At 55.8% G+C, this 17,963-nt stretch overlaps 1 protein-coding gene across 3 annotated transcripts in view; it reads left to right on the top strand.

Annotated features, from left to right (window-relative positions):
* CDYL (chromodomain Y like) overlaps positions 1–17,963 on the top strand; it is a 165,012-nt gene that overhangs the window by 106,965 nt on the left and 40,084 nt on the right. For all 3 annotated transcript variants that reach the window (XM_051855892.2, XM_070074468.1, XM_051855893.2), the window contains exon 2: positions 468–1,134. In XM_051855892.2, coding sequence (XP_051711852.1) covers positions 840–1,134 — 295 coding nt within the window. In that variant the 5' untranslated portion in view covers positions 468–839. The remainder of the gene's footprint in view (positions 1–467; positions 1,135–17,963) is intronic.

The following is a 17,963-nucleotide window of genomic DNA, read 5'->3' as shown; positions in this document are numbered from 1 at the left end:
GGGAACCCACTCGCCTGGCCCCTCGCTGCCCCTCAGAGCGTGCTGTCTCCACCATGGCCACACGGCTGCTCTGCTGCCTCGGGCCACCTGCAGGTGACCGGGCATGGGCACAGAGGACCAGCGGTGCTCCAGTCACCCCTGTGAGAACTCCCTCAGCCAGTCTGGGCTGAGTGCAGAAACAAAACGCGTCCCTGGGAGTCCCAAGCCAGCCAGATACGTCACGCCCATTCTGAGCCGAACACCTTGTGCGTTTGATTTGACTCCGTGCCAAGGAAGCTGCCGAAATCTCTGACGTGTCCTGGTGCCGTGTTCCCCAGTGACCACGGGGAAGAGTGGATTTCCTTGGTCTTCGCGTAATCTCTTGGTTTTCTTTTCTGTTTCAGATATTTTCTTGTGAAACCGTTCTCTCTTCAGATGACACATCTGATATTTTCTCTTTTTTAACTTTCGGTTCCTTTTCCAAACAGGTGGAAAGGATCGTTGACAAAAGGAAAAACAAGAAAGGGAAGACGGAGTACCTGGTGCGGTGGAAGGGCTACGACAGCGAGGACGACACGTGGGAGCCCGAGCAGCACCTGGTGAACTGCGAGGAGTACATCCACGACTTCAACAGGCGCCACTCGGAGAGGCAGAAGGAGGGCGCGCTCGCCCGCACGAACAGGACCTCCCCCAACAACGCCAGGAAGCAGATCTCCAGGTCCACCAACAGCAGCTTCTCCAAGACCCCTCCCAAGGCGCTGGTCATCGGCAAAGAACACGAGGCTAAGAACAGTCAGCTGTTCGCCACCAGCCAGAAGTTCAGGAAAAACACAGGCCCGGCCCTGGCCGGCCGGAAGAACATGGACCTGGCCAAGTCGGGCATCAAGATCCTTGTGCCTAAGAACCCCATTAAGAGCAGGACCGCGGTGGATGGCTTTCCAAGCGAGAGCCCCGAGAAGCTGGACCCCGCCGAGCAGGGTCCCGAGGACACGGTGGCGCCGGAGGTGGCCGCGGAGAAGCCCGTTGGAGCTTTGCTGGGTCCCGGTGCCGAGCGAGCCCGGATGGGGAGCAGGCCCCGAATACACCCATTAGTGCCTCAGGTGTCCAGCCCCGTGACCACGGCCATGGCCACGGGCTTAGCTGTTAACGGAAAAGGTAAGCGTCCCAGCGTCTGGGCGGGCTGCCCCGGGCTGTCGCTCACGCAGCGCCCTGGAGGACAGCCCCAAGAGGACGCAGGTCCTACTCCAGAAGCGGCCCTCACGCTTGTGTAAGTCTAGGGGCCCGGGACGGCGTCGGCGGGAGCGCCAGCTTCTTTCTTTCCTTGGAGCCGTTGGCGTGTTTCCCTCGCCGTGCGTCTTTGCCTTCCACGAGCTGCCTGCCGCCTGCCCCGGGCTTGCTCGGAACAGCTTCCCACTCTGCACAGGTGACTGGTTTTCCGTAGCTGCCTGCCGTCTGAAGCCGACTACCGTCCTGCCTCTCTGAGTCGCTGCCTCTTGTGAGAAGGGTGCACCTGCAGTTTCCGAGTGTGGCCGGCGTGGGTGGGGAAGCCAGTCTCCTTCCTCTGCTTCTGTGCTCATTGAGGGCCTCGCTTGCCTAACGGAGCAGCGAGAGTCTGGGTCGTTTCTCTGCAACCACCCGTTGTCCAGGCCCAGTGCTCCCGTCAGCGTGGTTGGTGTGCCGGGTCTTCCTTTCCCCTGCGCCTGTCCCTGCTGCCCCTCACCCGGACCTGCCCGGCTCCTCAGACAGCACCCAGCTGGCTTGCTTCCCCCACCTGCCCATGCCTCACTGGCCTCCAGTTTTGATTGAATTCTATTAGATGTTTCTCTGCTGGAAGTCCCACTTTGGGCCCTGATATTTCTCACCACCCAGAACTCTCTAATAGGACACCTGCTTTCTGCCGTTTTCCATAAATCTTGGACTCGCGTGGGAAGGAAGTGGTGGGGGTTGCTGATGTCCCCCTGCCCCCATCCCCTTAGGGAGCAGGTGCACTGCACTCCTGCATGTGTGTGCGTGGGTCCTCACCTGCTTGCCCACACCAGCGTTGGAGCAGCTTGCTCTGTCCTCCTCCCTTGCCTCACCGACTGTCTCAGTCGTCCTCTGTCTCAGGGGCCCTTTCTCTCCTTGAAATGATCATAGAAGTTTAGAGGTGGAAGGGACTCAGAGTGATGACGGTGAGGGGAAGAAAGAGTGAGAGAGAGCTTCCATCTACTGGTTCACTCCCCAGATGCCCACAACAGCTGAAGCCAGGAGCCCAGAACTCCACCGGGTCTCCCACCGGGGTGGCAGGGATCCAGGTACTTTGAGGGACACCGGCAGGAAGCTGGATTGGACGTGGAATAGCCAGGACTCTGATAGAGGGTGCGTGCGTGGACAGGACTTTATAATAAACATGGAGTGGCACACTCTGCTTGGCATGGAGGGTGGCGTGGACTCCACAGGCAATGTGAAGTTCACGGAGAGGGGAATCGGAGCCCGGGTCTCCTTCCGTTTCCAGCCTCCTCGAGACGGATGAACACGCACACTTTCATTGCCGCCTGAGGGCCGGGCAGGGTGCAGGGCAGCGTGGCATCTGCAGGCTGCGAGTGGCTCTCACGTTTCCTCAGGTTGAACAGCACCGAGAGGACTGTTTGCTGATGTGAGGAATACAAAGCACTCAGAGTTCAGTGTCTGCACGTAGTTTTACGGGGACACAGCTACGTGCATGCGTTTTCTTACGTCGGTGGTGCTGTCCTGTCTGACCCACAGCACTGTAGGAAGCCACGTCCTGTGGATTGTTGATGAGACCTGTGGACCTGCCTTTTGCTGTCCACGGGAGTTGTGTGCTTGTGCAGTTTTATGGGGAGACCAGGATTTTCAAAATTTTCACCCAGCAGGGGTTGAGAACCCTAGCGCTTTGTCGTGAACCCCGAAGTCCAGCCCTGCTGGGTGAGCACCAGCAGCATGGTCCTCTCCCTTCGCTGAGAAAGGACCCCCCCTCGCGCCCAGTCTCCACACTCCACCTGTGCCACATGCAGAACAGACCTTGGCGAAAGCCTCGGTTCCTTAATGTCTCGCGTGTAAGGAGGGGGAGCGGCTTCCCGCCTGAGAAACTTCCGTGGAGGTAGCGCGAAGGGGACACAGACGCCGAGAGCTGTGTAGAGTGAGGTGGACGGGGGTGAGAGTGCACAGTGTTCCAGGGCCCTTACTGGCCCCGAGTGCTAGGTGCCTCTGTCCCCTCACTTGGCCAGAGGACAAGTGGGGCCACGCAGGAGCATGTTTGGGGCAGTGGTGGCGTCGCCTACAGATGAACAGGAAAAGGACCAGCGCCCCCGCCCCCTGCATGTGTCCTCTCCCAGAGAAACGCCGTGGTGAGCACCAGTGGTGCCTGCAGCAGCCGGGCCGTGGCCGCCTGAGGACTCCGAGTTGTTTGGTTTCGCTGCTCCTGCTGACCCTTCATGCGTCCCCTGCAGTAGAGCGCGGGCTGTGCCAGGGCCGTGTCCCACGGGGTCCGGACGGGGCCTGCTGTGCCTCGGTGCTCTGCGGCATCTGTGCAGGGCATGACTCCGGTGGGAGGGGCGGTTCCCCAATGCCAGGATCTTGCGGCCTCTACCGCCGGCCCAGCGTAAATGGGAGGGAGAGGGGAAAGGAAGAAGCAGTGCTGTGGAAGGAGCCGGAGTGTGGGCCAGAGAGCCCTGAGCGTGCGCCCTGAGTGGAGAGAGGCTGTCCCGCGCGCCTACGTTTTCAGGGCAGTTGTTTGTTTTTGCTTTCCAGATTAATTCTAGAGCCGCATAAGAAAACCGATTTGTTTTTCTAAAACTAATTGAAGCAGATACTGATGGAGTTTTTGGTAAATGAACCATCTCCTGTTCAAAACATTAATCATGTGTATTTGAGGGATGTTTTTGCCACTGCAAACAACAGATATTTGAGTATCTGTTAACAAAGAGAGTGAATATTTCTGGCGTGTTGGAGCATACACACGATTACTTTTACAGAGTCACCATATGTGTATTTGGTTTTTAACTGTGTTAAGTATGAAATAGGATTCTGAAAGATGGAATAAGGCTTTGAAAGATGAATATATTGCTTCACCCAGAAAATGTGAGGAATATGTTCTTTTCATTTAATAAAATAGAAAGAGCACCCATCCACTTGGCTGATTCACTCCCCAAAGGCCTACAGCAGGCCCAGGCCAGGGGTTCAGGCCAGGAACTCAATCCAAATCTGGTTCCTGGGTGACAGGAACCAGCCATTGGAGCCATCACCACTGCCACTGACTCCCAGGGACTGCGTCAGCGAGAAGCTGGACCTGGGAGACAGACCCAGGGACTGCAGAGTGGAATGTGGGCTTCCCAGCCAGTGTCTTAACTACAACCCTAGACATTTTTTAATTTTTAAATTTAAACTTTTTATTGATGCAGCTCTTTTCTTTTTGCTCTTTGTTACCAGGTGATTAGTCTCTTGCCGATATATTTTATGTTTATAGCATGTATACATTGGAGAGGAGTAGGGGAAGAGACAGACAGCTCCCATCTGCTGGGTTACTCCCCAAATGCCGGAGACAGATGGGATTGGGCCCAGGGCTGAGTGGGAGCCAGGAGCTCCATCTGGGCTTTCTACGCAGGTGGCAGAGACCTGGTTGCTTGAGCCATCGCTGCTGCCTCTCAGGGTCTGCATTAGCAGGAAGCTGGAGTCAGAATCCAGATGGGGATGCAGGTGTCTTAACTGCTGGGGTAACTTGATTCTGCCATTTGTTTTTAAAAAGTATTTTAGGGGCCAGCGCTGTGGCGTAGCGGGTCAAGCCGCTGCCTGCAGTGCCAGCATCCCATATGGGCGCCGGTTCAAGTCCTGGCTACTCCACTTCTCTGCCTAGGAAAGCAGTAGAAGATGGCCCAAGTCCTCGGTACCCTGGACCCTCATGGGAGAAGCAGAAGAAGCTCCAGGCTCCCGGCTTCAGATCAGCCCAGCTCCAGCCATTGTGAGCTTTTGGGGAGTGAACCAGTGGATGGAAGACCTCTGTCTTTCTCTCTGCCTCTGTAACTCTACCTTTCAAATAAATAAATAAATCTTTTAAAAAGCATTTTAATAAATGCAATAAATAATTAAGATAGCTAATTATTTTTACTATTGTCTTCTCCACCCTCCCCCCAAAAAATAAACCTACTTTCTCTTTTCATCCTCCAAATAGAGCCATTGTCAAGATTTTACTTTCCAAAAATTGTATAAATATGTACATCAGGCACATGGGATCATAACTTGTCATAGAGTCCTAAACCTTGTAGTTACTGTTTTCATTTTACAACCCAAATGGGATATTTTTGCATATGATAGCTCTGCTTCATTTTTTTTTTTTTTTTAATTTTTTGACAGGCAGAGTGGACAATGAGAGAGAGACAGAGAGAAAGGTCTTCCTTTGCTGTTGATTCACCCCCCAAATGGCCGCTGCGGCCGGCGCACCGCGCTGATCCGATGGCAGGAGCCAGGTGCTTCTCCTGGTCTCCCATGGGGTGCAGGGCCCAAGCACTTGGGCCATCCTCCACTGCACTCCCTGGCCACAGCAGAGAGCTGGCCTGGAAGAGGGGCAACCGGGACAGAATCCGGCGCCCCAACCGGGACTAGAACCCGGTGTGCCGGCGCCGCAAGGCGGAGGATTAGCCTAGTGAGCCATGGCGCCAGCTTCTGCTTCATTCTTAGGAAAGACTTGAGCTTATCTGTACATGTGGGATATTGCAGGTTGTCCATCAGTGTTTCTCAGCGGTGGGTGATTTAGTGCCTGGACCTGGACATTTCTCCCCCATTCAGCATCCCTGACCTTGCCTCTCAGGTGCTAGTCCTGGGCGTGGGAGTCTGGCGTGGTGGTTGACACCTGCATCCCCCATCACAGTGCGTGGGTTCAGGTTGCAGCTCTGCTCCCAATTCCAGCGTCTTGCTAATATGTGCCAGTTCTGGGAGGCAGCAGGGCATGGCTCAAGTAGGACCTGCCACCCACATCTGAGGCCTGCATTGAGCTCCTGGCTCCCAGCTTCAGCCCCAGGCCCAGCCCTGGAGAGCGCTGTCTGTCTGTCTGTCTCTCTCCCTCCGTCTGCCACTGAAATAATAAATAGTTTTTATAAAAGAGCCTAGCATGGCCTGAGCACTGTGGTAAATCACAGTGTCCTCTGTCCCCACACACCCGAGTCCCACAGGGACTGTCCAGTAGGTGAGAAGTGAAGCTGGATAAACACTGTGAATTTTCCCCATGAATGAGTGTAGTTTGCCACTCGTACAGCTGCACGACTGCTCACACACAGCCTGTTATGGGTGTAGTTTGTCACTCGTAAGCTGCACGACTGCTCACACACAGCCTGTTTCAAACAGAACGTATCATACCGTGCATTTTGCACAAGCGGTTTAGAAGTGCTGTGTGCGAAGTGTGAAGGTTCACGCCTCCCTCGCCGCCCTGGAACCCTGCGGTCCTCAGAGAGCTGGCGCAGCATCCCCGTCCCCACCTCTGCTTGCCCTCTCCTCTGTGACATCATCGTTGTTTGGGGCTTGCTTCTTTCACTTCACATCAGCGTGTCTGAGAGCTAAGACTCAGAAGTCTCTCTCAAGAGGGTTTATCCTTGACATGTGCACGGTGATTCCAGATGTTTGGAGACGTGGGAAAACGGGGACCAGGAGCACCTGGCCGAGGGGCTCCGAAGGCCCGTGGGGAGCCCCAGGTGGGCTTCCAACACTGGAGCACCTCAGAGCTCGTACCTTTCAGCTCTTCTTTCCGCCCGCTGTGAAGTCCCCTCCCGCAGGCACGCGGTGTCTTCCTGAGCCTGGACAGCGGGTTGGCCACTTGCCTGTGAGCACAGGAGGTGCTGGCGCTCTGAGGTTTGCATGGATGCTGCCCGCATTCTCTGAGGATCTTGCCGTGACTCCCCGTCTGCCTGTTCTTAACCCACATTTTAATCAGCTTCTCGGCGTCTGCCCATCTCATTGCGTGGATTTTAAGGCAGAGAGTTTGCTTTCACAGATGAATTGACGGTCTGCATTTATTTCTCCCTAATTCCTGTTACGGATCCGTTGCCTGGTTTCCTTTTGGGGTGGTTTAACTTTCTCAGAATGTGCAGGTTTTGTGGCCCGGGAGCCGTTCCGAGTGTCCTCTGTGAGCTGAGCCGTAAGTGAGGCCTTGGGAGGCGTGCACTTCTGGGCGCCCGTGGGCTGAGGATCCTCCTGACCTACCCATGGGCTGGTGCTCTGTGGCCAGGGCCCCTTAGTCCCTGCCTTAAGGGACTGGAAACCTCAGATTAATTTACATTCACATTGGGGTTTCCGCTCAGTTTTGTGTATACCAAAAGGTGCTTCATTAATTTGTAGTTTCTTAGAGTATAATTTTAAAGAAATTTGATTCCATAGGTCACATATCAAAGAAAAAAAAAGGAATATTGTAACTATAGTCTTTACTCCTTTTAAACTTTATAAATAACTGGTACAATGGAAGAAAAACACAATTCCAGCTTAACTTGTCTTTTCCTTTATATGTGCCGGTGGGAGCTGGGCACCTGCTGCACACTGCACGTCTGTTGCAGTCATCTGCAGCAGGTGCTGGTATTCTAGAACATTCTTGGAATGGCATTCTGTATCATGTGGGTAAGGGCAGCTACACTGAAGATTGCTCCTGTGCGAGGATTTCGGTGTTTTTTTTTTTTTTTAATACAAAGTAAACACATCTTTTGATTCTGTTTTCCAGGCACTTTTCTAAAAAAAAATTTATTTATTTGAAAGTCGGAGTTAGAGAGAGAGGTCTTCCATCTGCTGGTTCACTCCCCAGCTGGTTGCAACGGCCAGAGCTGCGCCGATCAGGAGCCAGGAGCTTCTGCCGGGTCTCCCATGTGGGTGCAGGGGCCCAAGGACTTGGGCCATCTTCTACTGCTTTCCCAGGCCAAAGCAGAGAGCTGGATCGGAAGTGGAGCAGCTGAGTCTTGAACCGGCACCCATATGGGATGCATCCAAGGGAGCAGCTTGAGAGGTTGGCCGCCCAGGAGTCGCGGTCTTCCCACCGTGAGCCTCAGAGGGAACTCAGTGCGTGGTGCCTGCCTTCCTCCCCGCCAACTCTGACAACGGCCTTCTTCCCAGCTGTTCCCTGTTGTGCCACCCTCCACCTGCCCTTCCGGCTGGCTCCCTGCCTGAGTGACACACCTGTGGTGGCCACAGCTGTGTCCTCTCCCAGTGCCCCAACCTGCTCACCCTCCTGACCGCTTCACCCCCTGTCCTGTCCCCTCGCAGCACCCCAGAGTGGAGCGGGTGTGTCGCAGCACTCCCAGGAGTCCTGGGATCCCAGGCCCGTCTACCTTGTTTCTGTTCAGTTGACCAGCTGCTGGGTCCTCCGACAGTCCTCTACCCACCTGTAACCTCCGCGGCCCCCTCTTTCCTCCCAGGAGCAGCTGCAGTCCACAGCCTGCCCTGTGACGAAATACCCATCTCACAGAGCCCGAACCCCAGCTCAGAGGCAGCAGGGAGCTGGCCACAGTCACACCTCCGGTCTTGGGCCCGAGAGCTGAAGCTGGACCCGTCCCTGCCCAGCCCGTCCACAGCTCCGGCCTCTCCTCCCCAGAGGACTCAGTCTCATAGGACTGCTTCACAGGAACACGCCCGGCTCGCAGGTGCCGAGGCCTGCTTCCCCGCTGGTGGCCCTGGCACCGTCTCAGCCTGCTCTTCGAGGTTTCTCTCTCTCTCTCTCTCTTTTTAAGGCAAAGAGTTTATTGGCGGAAACCTGGCAGACTGAAGGGAAGGGGTAAAGAAGGAAAGAGAGAAGGAGAGTGTGAGAGAGAGAGAGACAGAGAGATCATGAGATGGAGAGAAAGAGCCACGTGTTCGGGAACAGGTCCTTGTAAAACTTTGCCGGGGGCTGGCAGGGAAGTAGGAGCAGTGAATCCCATTAGGATGGGGGTGGGGCTGACACCGGTGGTTCCAGCTCTGGCGGCGGGGGCTAGAGCCTAGGATGGTGTCGGGACTGCACCGGTTTCCTAACATTCCCCTCTTTTGTTTTTTATAAAGCAGGAGTTGTATGGGATTACATTAGTCCCAAAAGTCCAGGAGGGGTAGAGGGACGGTGGTCTGTCTTTAGAGCTACTTCCTGCTGACATGGGGTGACGAGGTGCTCTTCGCTGGCAGGGGGTGATGTCTCAGGCCGCTGTCTCCTGGGTGGGAGCTGAGTATATCCCTGTAGCAGCATTTGGTTGACCGCCTGGTTGCTGAAGGCCTTCGTTTGTTCCCTTATCACCTCCTGTAAATACTTACATAGACACTGTAGTATGAAAGACAGGGTGAGAACAGACAACCAGTGATCCTAAGAGCAGCATTAACCAAGTGATGAAAGCTGATTCCAACCAAACCGGGAGAGAAGCCACTCATCTTTTGCGGGCAGAGGGGTTTATCATAGAGGAGAGGAAGGGGGGGTGGGGGTTGGTCTCTGGACCCTTGTGAAGCCTGTTTGATGGATGTGGTTTAAGTGGAGGGGAGGACCATCAGTACACACAGGTCAGGCGTAGAGCCATGGGTGTAAGAGTAGAGGCTATGATTACAAAGGAATGAGGCCCCAAGTGGGCTAGCCAGGGTCTAGAACAAAGCACAGAGCCATTACTGGCACCTAAGAAAGGTGCTGTCTAAGCCACGACCAAGTTTTCCGATTGAGAGGCAAACTGACAGAGGGGCTTGATACTGGTGGGCTTTGAGCAGGTCTGACCCTCATAACTGACAAGGTTCTCCTTTAGACAAAGTTGTTCCCGCCCTGATTCTCACTTTGCTTTTGAGCCCCTGTTCTGTAGAACAGAGCCCACGACTGCCAGCGCTTCCCCTCCCTCTGACCCCTGGCTCTGGCTGCCAGTGACCGCCTCTCAGTGAACCTGCTGCTCAGCCCCGGGGCAGCCCGCCCGCACTGCCCTGCCACATTTTTCTTTTTAAAGGTTTGAATGGTGGCAGCAAACACGAAACAATAAATTCACCATCTGAACCGTTTTTTAAGCGTACCGTTCGGTAGTGGTCGTGTTGCTGGGCACCCCTCTCTGTCCCCAGCAGGCACTGATGTCCTCTCCAGCTTTGTGCTGGCCGTCTCAGAGCTGAGCCACCCGTGGGCGCCACACATAATTGGCACGCTGTAACAGCGGTCCTTCTGTGACTCCCTTGTCCTCAAGCTTCATGGGTGCTGTCACTGTGGGCCCGGATTTTCATTCTTTCATGGCAGAATCATCTTCCTTGGTGTGTACCAGGTGCTGTTCATCCGTTCATCTCTTGGGTCAGTCCCAGCTTTTGGTATTTTTGTTTTGTTTGAGATTTATTTTGTTTATTTGAAAGGCAGAGAGAGAGAGAGAATCTTCCACCCATTGACTCACTTCCCAAAAGGCCGCAACAGCCTGGGTTCGGCAAGGTTACAGCAAAGACTCAGGATCACCAGCCAGATCTCCCACACGAGTGCAGGGGCCCAAGGACTTGGGCTGACTTCTGCGGCTTCCCAGGTGCAGGAGCAGGCGCTGGATCATAACTGGAGCAGCCGCGACTTGAGCTGGTTCTCCAGTATGGAGTGCCGAACGCAGGTGGTGGCTCAACCCGCTGTGCCACAGCACGAGCCCCCGTTCCCAGCTTTTGGCGCTGCGAACACAGGTGCGCAGATGAAAGGAGTCACCGAAGATTCCTAGGAAGTGAATGTGCATTAGGAAGATCTGTGCAGGGATTTTGAAATTTTTGCGCCAAAGTTACCTTCTAACTCCATTTTTTATGGACGTGCTGTTCCGTCTCCGTTTCTAAAATACTTGTTTCCAGAACAATCGACTCTTGTGTCCACTGTCTTCCTGTCTGGCTGTTTCTACCCAGCCGCCCTTGACAGTTCTGTTCTGTCTCCCGTTATGTTGCAGTGCCTGAGACACTGCTCACCGTGGCACTCGGGCCTGGAGGTGATCGGTGAGGTGCACCAGCCGGGAAGGGCACCTGCAGAGCGGCTGCTAGGGCAGCGGCCATCTGCGTGGGATCCGTCCTCCCGGGCCACTCCCCCACCCCTGTGCCCTGAGCCCTCAGGGGACCTGGTCCCCGTCAGGCGCAGTCAGGCTGTGCTCCCGGGCGTGGTCTCTGCTGTACCAGCAGGTGCACAAGGTGGCCCGTGGAGAAGAGCCCAGGGTTCTGTCTGAGTTTTCTGCTCCGTGCCAGGCAGGCAGCCCCTAGGCAGGTGGAGTGGGTGAAAGTGTTTTGTTCCTGTGTGGTTCACCTCTTAGCGTGGCGGTTGCTCTGAAGAGCAGGATCTGGTTAAGGGACTGATTCAGCTTCGGCAGACAAGCATCGCTGCCAGGAGCACGCCCCTAGCCTCTGAGCGCCGCAGGGAGGAGGCAGGCTCCCCTCGCCCCTCCCAGGAGCCCCGGGCTCACCTAGCTGCTCACTCCACGGCTTTGGCGCCTGTGCTGGAATTGGCCGCGCCTGGTTCATTTTCCCTGGCGTCCACACAGTTGCTGGCTCCTCATTCGCTGTCTTTCGTGGCTTCTGAGATCCCCAAGCAGCTTCTCCCTCCGGTTTGAGTCGTTTTGCACGCCCTGCTGTGAGTTTCTGGTGGAATCTGCTCCACAGCCTGCACTGACCGTCGGCAGCCGCTGCTCCCTGTGCCAGGCTGTGTGGCAGATGCCAGAACTCAGAGCTCCCGAGCCCACAGCCCCTGCGAGGATGAGGATGGCGCCCGCCAGGCAGGTGTTTCTGATGCTAGGGGTCTGCTTAGGTGGCTTTGTAGCCGGCAGCGACGGGTTGTGTTCATTGCCAGGCCGGAGGCTGGGCCACTCCGCACTGGTGACGGTTCAGTCCTGTGGCCATCCTGAAGGCACCTCACCATGTCGACTGTTGTCCGGCTGGCATGGTGACATCAGTGACATCCAGGGAGGTGAGCTGTCTGCGTGGAAAATGCAGTGTGGTGAATGCCCTTTCCCCTGTGGGAAGACTGCCTGCAGGGGACAGCAAGGCCTCAGCCTCGCTTCCAGACGCTGTTGCTCCAGGCTGTTTAATGACCTGGACCTGCTCTTGAAGCCATGCGGCCCCCTCCCCACTTTGGGGACAGTGAAATGATAATCAGGTTTATTTATAACAGCTGCTCTGCCCTCCCAGCGCCATTGTTTAAGAGTTCTTTATGGTTAACGTACTTTGAAGATAGGCACATAGTTGATTCTCAAACGCACCTTAAAATAAGCCCCTCCCCCAGTTGCCTCCATCCCAGTCCTCTGATTCGTCTGCTGCTCCAGGTGCTTCCCTGTGCACGTGTGGCAAGGGGAGGGAGTGGATTGAGAGGAAGAAAGGTGTAAATGACTTTGCCTCACTGCGAGCCGGGACCGCGTTGGCGACTCGGCTTGCCACCAGGAGCTCTGTCCCTCCCACCCCGTCCCGTGGTTGTCACCAAGGCCATGCACCGGCGTGGAGACCTCCACAGTTGTCCTCCGAGTGAGCCCTCGTTCTCAGGGCAGCCTTAGGAAGGTGACCACTGCCCTCGGCGGCCCCGCGTGCCTGCCCGAGCCTGGCTGACGGTGCTGATGGAGGTGAGCGTGTGTGTGGTTTTCCGTCTCCTGCAGTGAGGGATGCAGAACACCGGGAGTCCCCGCTGGCGTCCAGGAGCATGCTCACCGGTCCCCAGCAGTTCAGCTGTGACGAGTGTGTGGGCGTGGCCTCTTCTCCCATGAGGCCAACCCAGCTGTCTCCGGCTCTGTCAGCCAGTTGTGAGAAGCAGGCTATGTCACCAGAGAGGGCCACATTTCAGTCCCTGTTCTGAAGTGGCACGCTCAGTGCTGGCGGGAATGCCTTACTGCTGCGTTATTTTGGAGGTAACACGTGAGAAGTCAGGAAAGAAGTGCTGCTGAGACTCCTACTGGCACAGCCATGACCCTGAGGGTTGGCAGTGAGGGGCCACGTGCCGGGCCTGGGCGCCGTCTCTTCCCGGTGCCGGATCTCTTGCCTTGGGTCTCACTGCACCATTTTCCATAGTGAAGTGTCACCACGCCAGGAAGTCCTCGTACTTCTGTGGCCCAAATAAAATCCAGAAGTCGGATGGAGAGACTGCCTGGTCTGTAAGGAATGGCTGCCTTTTTAATATTGCGTAACTAAGGGAAACCGCCCCCCCAACCCCGCGCCCCGACTGGCGAGGCGACTTCCAGTGACTGTAACCCACGGCTCCTCCGAAGCGCACACGCCACGTGGATTGTTTGCATCTCACCAGCTCAGGTTTCATCGTGCATTCTGGGACGGCAGCCTTTACCTCTCCCCCGGCACTTTTGGCAAAGCCTGAAGCCCTTCCCTCCTTGGCATTTCCTCTGAAGATTAAAGACGGCTTGGCTTGGGACCGTGACCGCAAACCTCATGGGTGTGGTGGGAACGTGGTGCCCTGGGTTGGGCCACAGCGGGGAGGCCTCTCTGCCTCCCTTGGTTGAGACAGTGCAAGTGTGACTTGGGGTACCGTGTCTCCCATCCTGTGAGTTGAGTCCACATGTTTTGGAGTGCAAGGGAAAGTGAAAAGCAGATCCCTGTCAAACCTTTGACATCTGTACTTTTTTAGATCAGCCCTAGCTTGATGGGATCAAAGCTCTAAAAGTAGGGCAGGCCGTTTCCTCCAGCCCCCAGACTTGCCAGGAGGAGCAGGTGTGGGGATGCGCCCAGGCGGAGTGCCAGTGTGTGGTTTGGTTTGATTTGGTGAGACGAGGGCCACCCGGCTACGTTGTCTGCTCAAGGAGTGCTCCACCTGCTGTCTCCTGGCAGTGTGCTCCCAGCCCGTGGTCTGTACCGGGTCACCCCTCGGCACATGAGTCACCGTCCACAGAAAGAAGCTCACCGTCCAGAAGGACTGCAGGCTCAGTGTGCGCCACAGTTTGCCACCACGAGGGGCTTTCTGCCGGAGGAAGCCGTTACACGCGGGGGTCCCTCGACGGCAGGGGCTGCTGCACCAGCACCACAGCCTTCAGACTCACACGGGTCACCGCCCAGCCAGAGCCCACGTTAGAAACAGCTGCTGCTGCGAGCCCCAGGAAGCCAGGTGGCCGCAGGGGGGAGGTGACTGAACACGTTGGTGCACCTGTAGCCTGCCTTTGCTTGATTGATGGAAGGACTGAGGGAAGGGCTGACTGTGGCTCTGGTACCGGCTTTAAGTAGACTTGCCTGCTCGAAACCGCGTCTTAAAACCACCGTGTGTTCTGGCCTAGTATTCGTGAAGCTTAGCTAGTGTGACTTTCAGGTCTTGGTGTGGTGTTTGCAGTCTCTTACGCTGAAGTCTGCCTTCTGTCTGGGTTTCCCATTAGCCTTTGTCCCCGCCTGGAAGGTGCTGTGTGTGATGCCTGATTCCCCCGGTTACTGTCGTGGCCATCACCCGAGGCAGCAGCTGGCTCCACCTGATGGGGGCAGGCATCCGGCCCTTGTGGGTGGCCACTCACACAGCGGGTGCTGAGAACCACGTAGACGGGTGATGGGTGGCGTATCCTAGACCCTTGTTTGACACACGGTGACGATCCTTGCTCAAGGAGATACTTCATTGCAGTTTAGTTTGCTTAACCTCTCAGCTTTGTAGATTAAGCAGGTGCTTAGTGAAAACACATCATCAGAGTTCCCCGATGTGCTGTGACCAGCTGTGCTGAGCCGCAGCACAGCCAGGCATGGCCCCACAGGTGTCTCCCCACCGTGGAGTTGAGGGCTTGCCCGGGTCCCAGGGACTGTGCCGTTAGGCGTGAAGCTGTCTGTGGCTCACTTCTGTGACAGTATCTGTGCGCATCCTCTGGGCAGCAGCACTTCCCATGCACAAGTAGATGAGCTGTGCCTCTTTAATCAACCCTGCAGCCCGCTGGGGGTCACCCCTCCCTGCGTGTGGGTGTGTGTCTGTCGGGGTACTGGTTCTCTGCTAGATTTGGTTGAAACGCTCTATGCTTAGACTAGTCTTGCAACTTTAAAAATCCCATGTCCATGATCAGAGCAAAGAGCTAAATAGGCACAAGCCTGTGGTCTGAGTCCCAGCGGTATGCGTTCTCTGAAAACATCTCTTGTTCTCTGAGAATGCGGGTGTTACCCAGAAAGGGAGGGGAAACAGGTATACGAGGAGGAGGGGAGGTAGTATGTGTCGTGTCATTACTTACGCCCTTGTACTGTTTCAACCAGGACGTTTCACTGTGGGCATTTCATGTACCGAGTTCATGACCAATCCCCTCCACACTGGAAGCAGGAGCACCGGGCTTCCCGTCTCAGTAAGATGCTGCCTGCTTCTGCTGAGTGCCCCAGCCCAAAGCCGTGCCTCCCCTTCCACATCCTTACCACCAAGCCCGCGCCGTCCAGCGTCTGTCTCCATCATCCCACATCCTTACCACCGAGCCCAAGCTGTCCAGCGCCTGTCTCCATCATCCCACGCCCCACATCCTTACCACCGAGCCTGCGCCATCCAGCGCCTGTCTCCATCGCCCCACATCCTTACCACTGAGCCCAAGCTGTCCAGCACCTGTCTCCATCGTCCCACGCCCCACATCCTTACCACCGAGCCCAAGCTGTCCAGCGCCTGTCTCCATCGCCCCACATCCTTACCACTGAGCCTGCGGTGTCCAGCACTTGCTCCATCGCCCCACATCCTTACCACCAAGCCCGCGGCATCCAGCGCATCACCCCCACTCAGCCCAAGCTGCCCATGTCTTTGCCTTTCTCCAGTCCCTTTCTCATTTCACCATTCAGATCTGTAAGATGGAAGCCATCCATTATGCCTTTAAGATTTATTTGTTTACTTGAAAGAGTTACACACACACAGAGAGAGAGAGGTCTTCACTCCCCAGATGGCCACAACAGCCGGAGCTGTGCCAGTCCTAAGCCAGGAGACTCTTCCAGGTCTCCTACGTGGGTGCAGGGGCTTATGGACTTGTGCCATCTTCTGCTGCTTTCCCAGGCCACAGCAGAGAGCTGGATTGGAACTGGAGCAGCCAGGTCTCGAACTGACACCCATATGGGATGCCAGCACATCAAGCCAGGGCATTAACCCACTGCGCCACAGCGCCAGCCCCTCTTACTTGACCTTCTGATGTGCTGTAAATAAAATGCAGGCTTCTGGAATTGCCCAGTTTGTCTCCTCCTCCTTGATTTTACACTGGTATCCCTCCCCACCCCCCTTTTTTTTAATTCGTTAACCCCTGAGCAGATGACACTTGCTGGACATATGTTCTGTGGTCATCCCCACCCTCTAACCTCGGCCCGCCCCCCCCTTTTCCTCGACTTCATAGCATCCACTCTCAGCCCTAGTGTGTGCTTAATGTGCTTGTTTATGCACCCAGGCTGCGGGAGTTTGGGTGGTGAATTTATGGAGTTGGTGCCTGCAGCCATGCCAGCCAGGATACCTGCTCAGGCGTGTTAGTAACGGTGGTGCTGGTCTCGTTGTCCTTCCTCCTGCCAGCCTGGTCAGTTCCCTGAGAGCAGACTCCACGGTTGTCTCTCTGTGTTCCTGGCCAGCAGAGGTGCTCTTTACTGAGTGAACACTGTGTTTAATGACCATCACCTCGATCCTTCCTGCTTTCTTCCTCCTATCCAAATTACTAAACAGACTGGTACTATGCGCCACGCATCGTGGGGTCCACCTGGGTACACACCTGTAACCAGTCTGTGATCTGAGAAGCAGCGCTACCCGGGGTGGAGAGAAGCCAGCTGCTGTAAGATAGAGCAGTGGCACACACAGGCTCCTCGCCTCTCATGAGAAGCTGTATAGACTCAGACGGCGCCTTGGGTCATTAGTGCAGAGACCCCTCTGTGGCCTCAAGGATCAGTTGCGCTGTCGGGTTTTGTTCAGTGGCAGCGTTGGAAGACATGAGCAGAGGTCCAGAGAGGGGAGAGCAGGGGTCCTGGTCACTGACACTTTCAGCCCTGGCTTGAGGACAGACCTGGGCAGTTCAAGGTGTGCGTGCATGGGCTGCAGGCTTTTCCTTTCACAAAGACATTAAGGCCACTGCCACTATGAGCCTCAGACATGCACGTGTTGACGTTAGAGTTGCTGGTGGGCAGTGTGTCTGCCTCCAGGCCTCACAGGACACATCCTGACAAGGAGGTTCACAGTGTGCACACAGGGGCGCCCCTCCTGCACCCCGGAGCCCACAGCTGTGACAGCAGAGCCCGGGCAACAGAAGGCAGTGAGGCCGGCCGGGCTCAGAGCAAGGCAGCCACCCAAGGGTGGGGATGCTGTGCTCCGACTGCAACGCTGAGCAGCCACTGGGGGAGGAGGAGATGTGGGTGGCAAGGCCGCGGGCTCCCTCGGGCCCTCAGACTGAGGAGCCAGGACCAGCCGTCTGCCTGCTGCCCTCAGGCCAAGCCTTCCAAGTCTGTAGTGGGGGGGAGGGGAGCAAGGTGACGTGCCAAGGGCAGAGATAGTGTCAGGGTCCTCACCGCAGCCCCCCTGCTGTGCAGTGTTCTGGGGCCGTGGGGACATGAGGAGCTCGCGCCAGCAGTTCATCTCCAGGCGTGTGGGCTTGGGAGGCCGGAGACGGTGAATTCCCAAGCCCCTAAAATAGGTGATGGCGTGCAAGACACATGAGAAATGGGCCGTCATTAGCCGTGCGTGGCCAGACTGAAAGTCAACATCATTTGGAAAAATGAAAAAATACACAGGCAGCCAAGAGGTGGCGTATTCTGAACACTGCCGAAACCCTCACTGGCATGCGTAAGACCAGGGGATAAAGAACGCGGCGGGGAGAGAGGGAAGACCAGGACTCGGCTTTGTTTTCCCGCCTTCAGGCTCCTCGACGTTATGCCCAACACCTGCTCCGCAGGGAATCAAAAATCAGCTGCACTGCTCTGTGTGGTGACTGAAAAGTTGGTTTCTTTAAGTATGCACCTTGAATCCTTTGCTGGTGCATTTTCGAAATTGTAAAATCAAAATGACAATCTTTTTGATATATATAAGGTCTTTTTTTTTTTTTAACGTCTGAGAGGCAGAGGGACAGACAGACTGAGAGAGCACCCATCTGCTGGGTCCCTCCGCGAATGCCTGCAGCACCCTCCCCTCGTGCAGGCTGAAGCCG

The sequence above is a fragment of the Oryctolagus cuniculus genome, chromosome 5 (genome assembly GCF_964237555.1).
Source record: "Oryctolagus cuniculus chromosome 5, mOryCun1.1, whole genome shotgun sequence".
Taxonomy (NCBI): domain Eukaryota; kingdom Metazoa; phylum Chordata; class Mammalia; order Lagomorpha; family Leporidae; genus Oryctolagus; species Oryctolagus cuniculus.
This window is presented reverse-complemented; position numbering and strand designations above follow the sequence as displayed.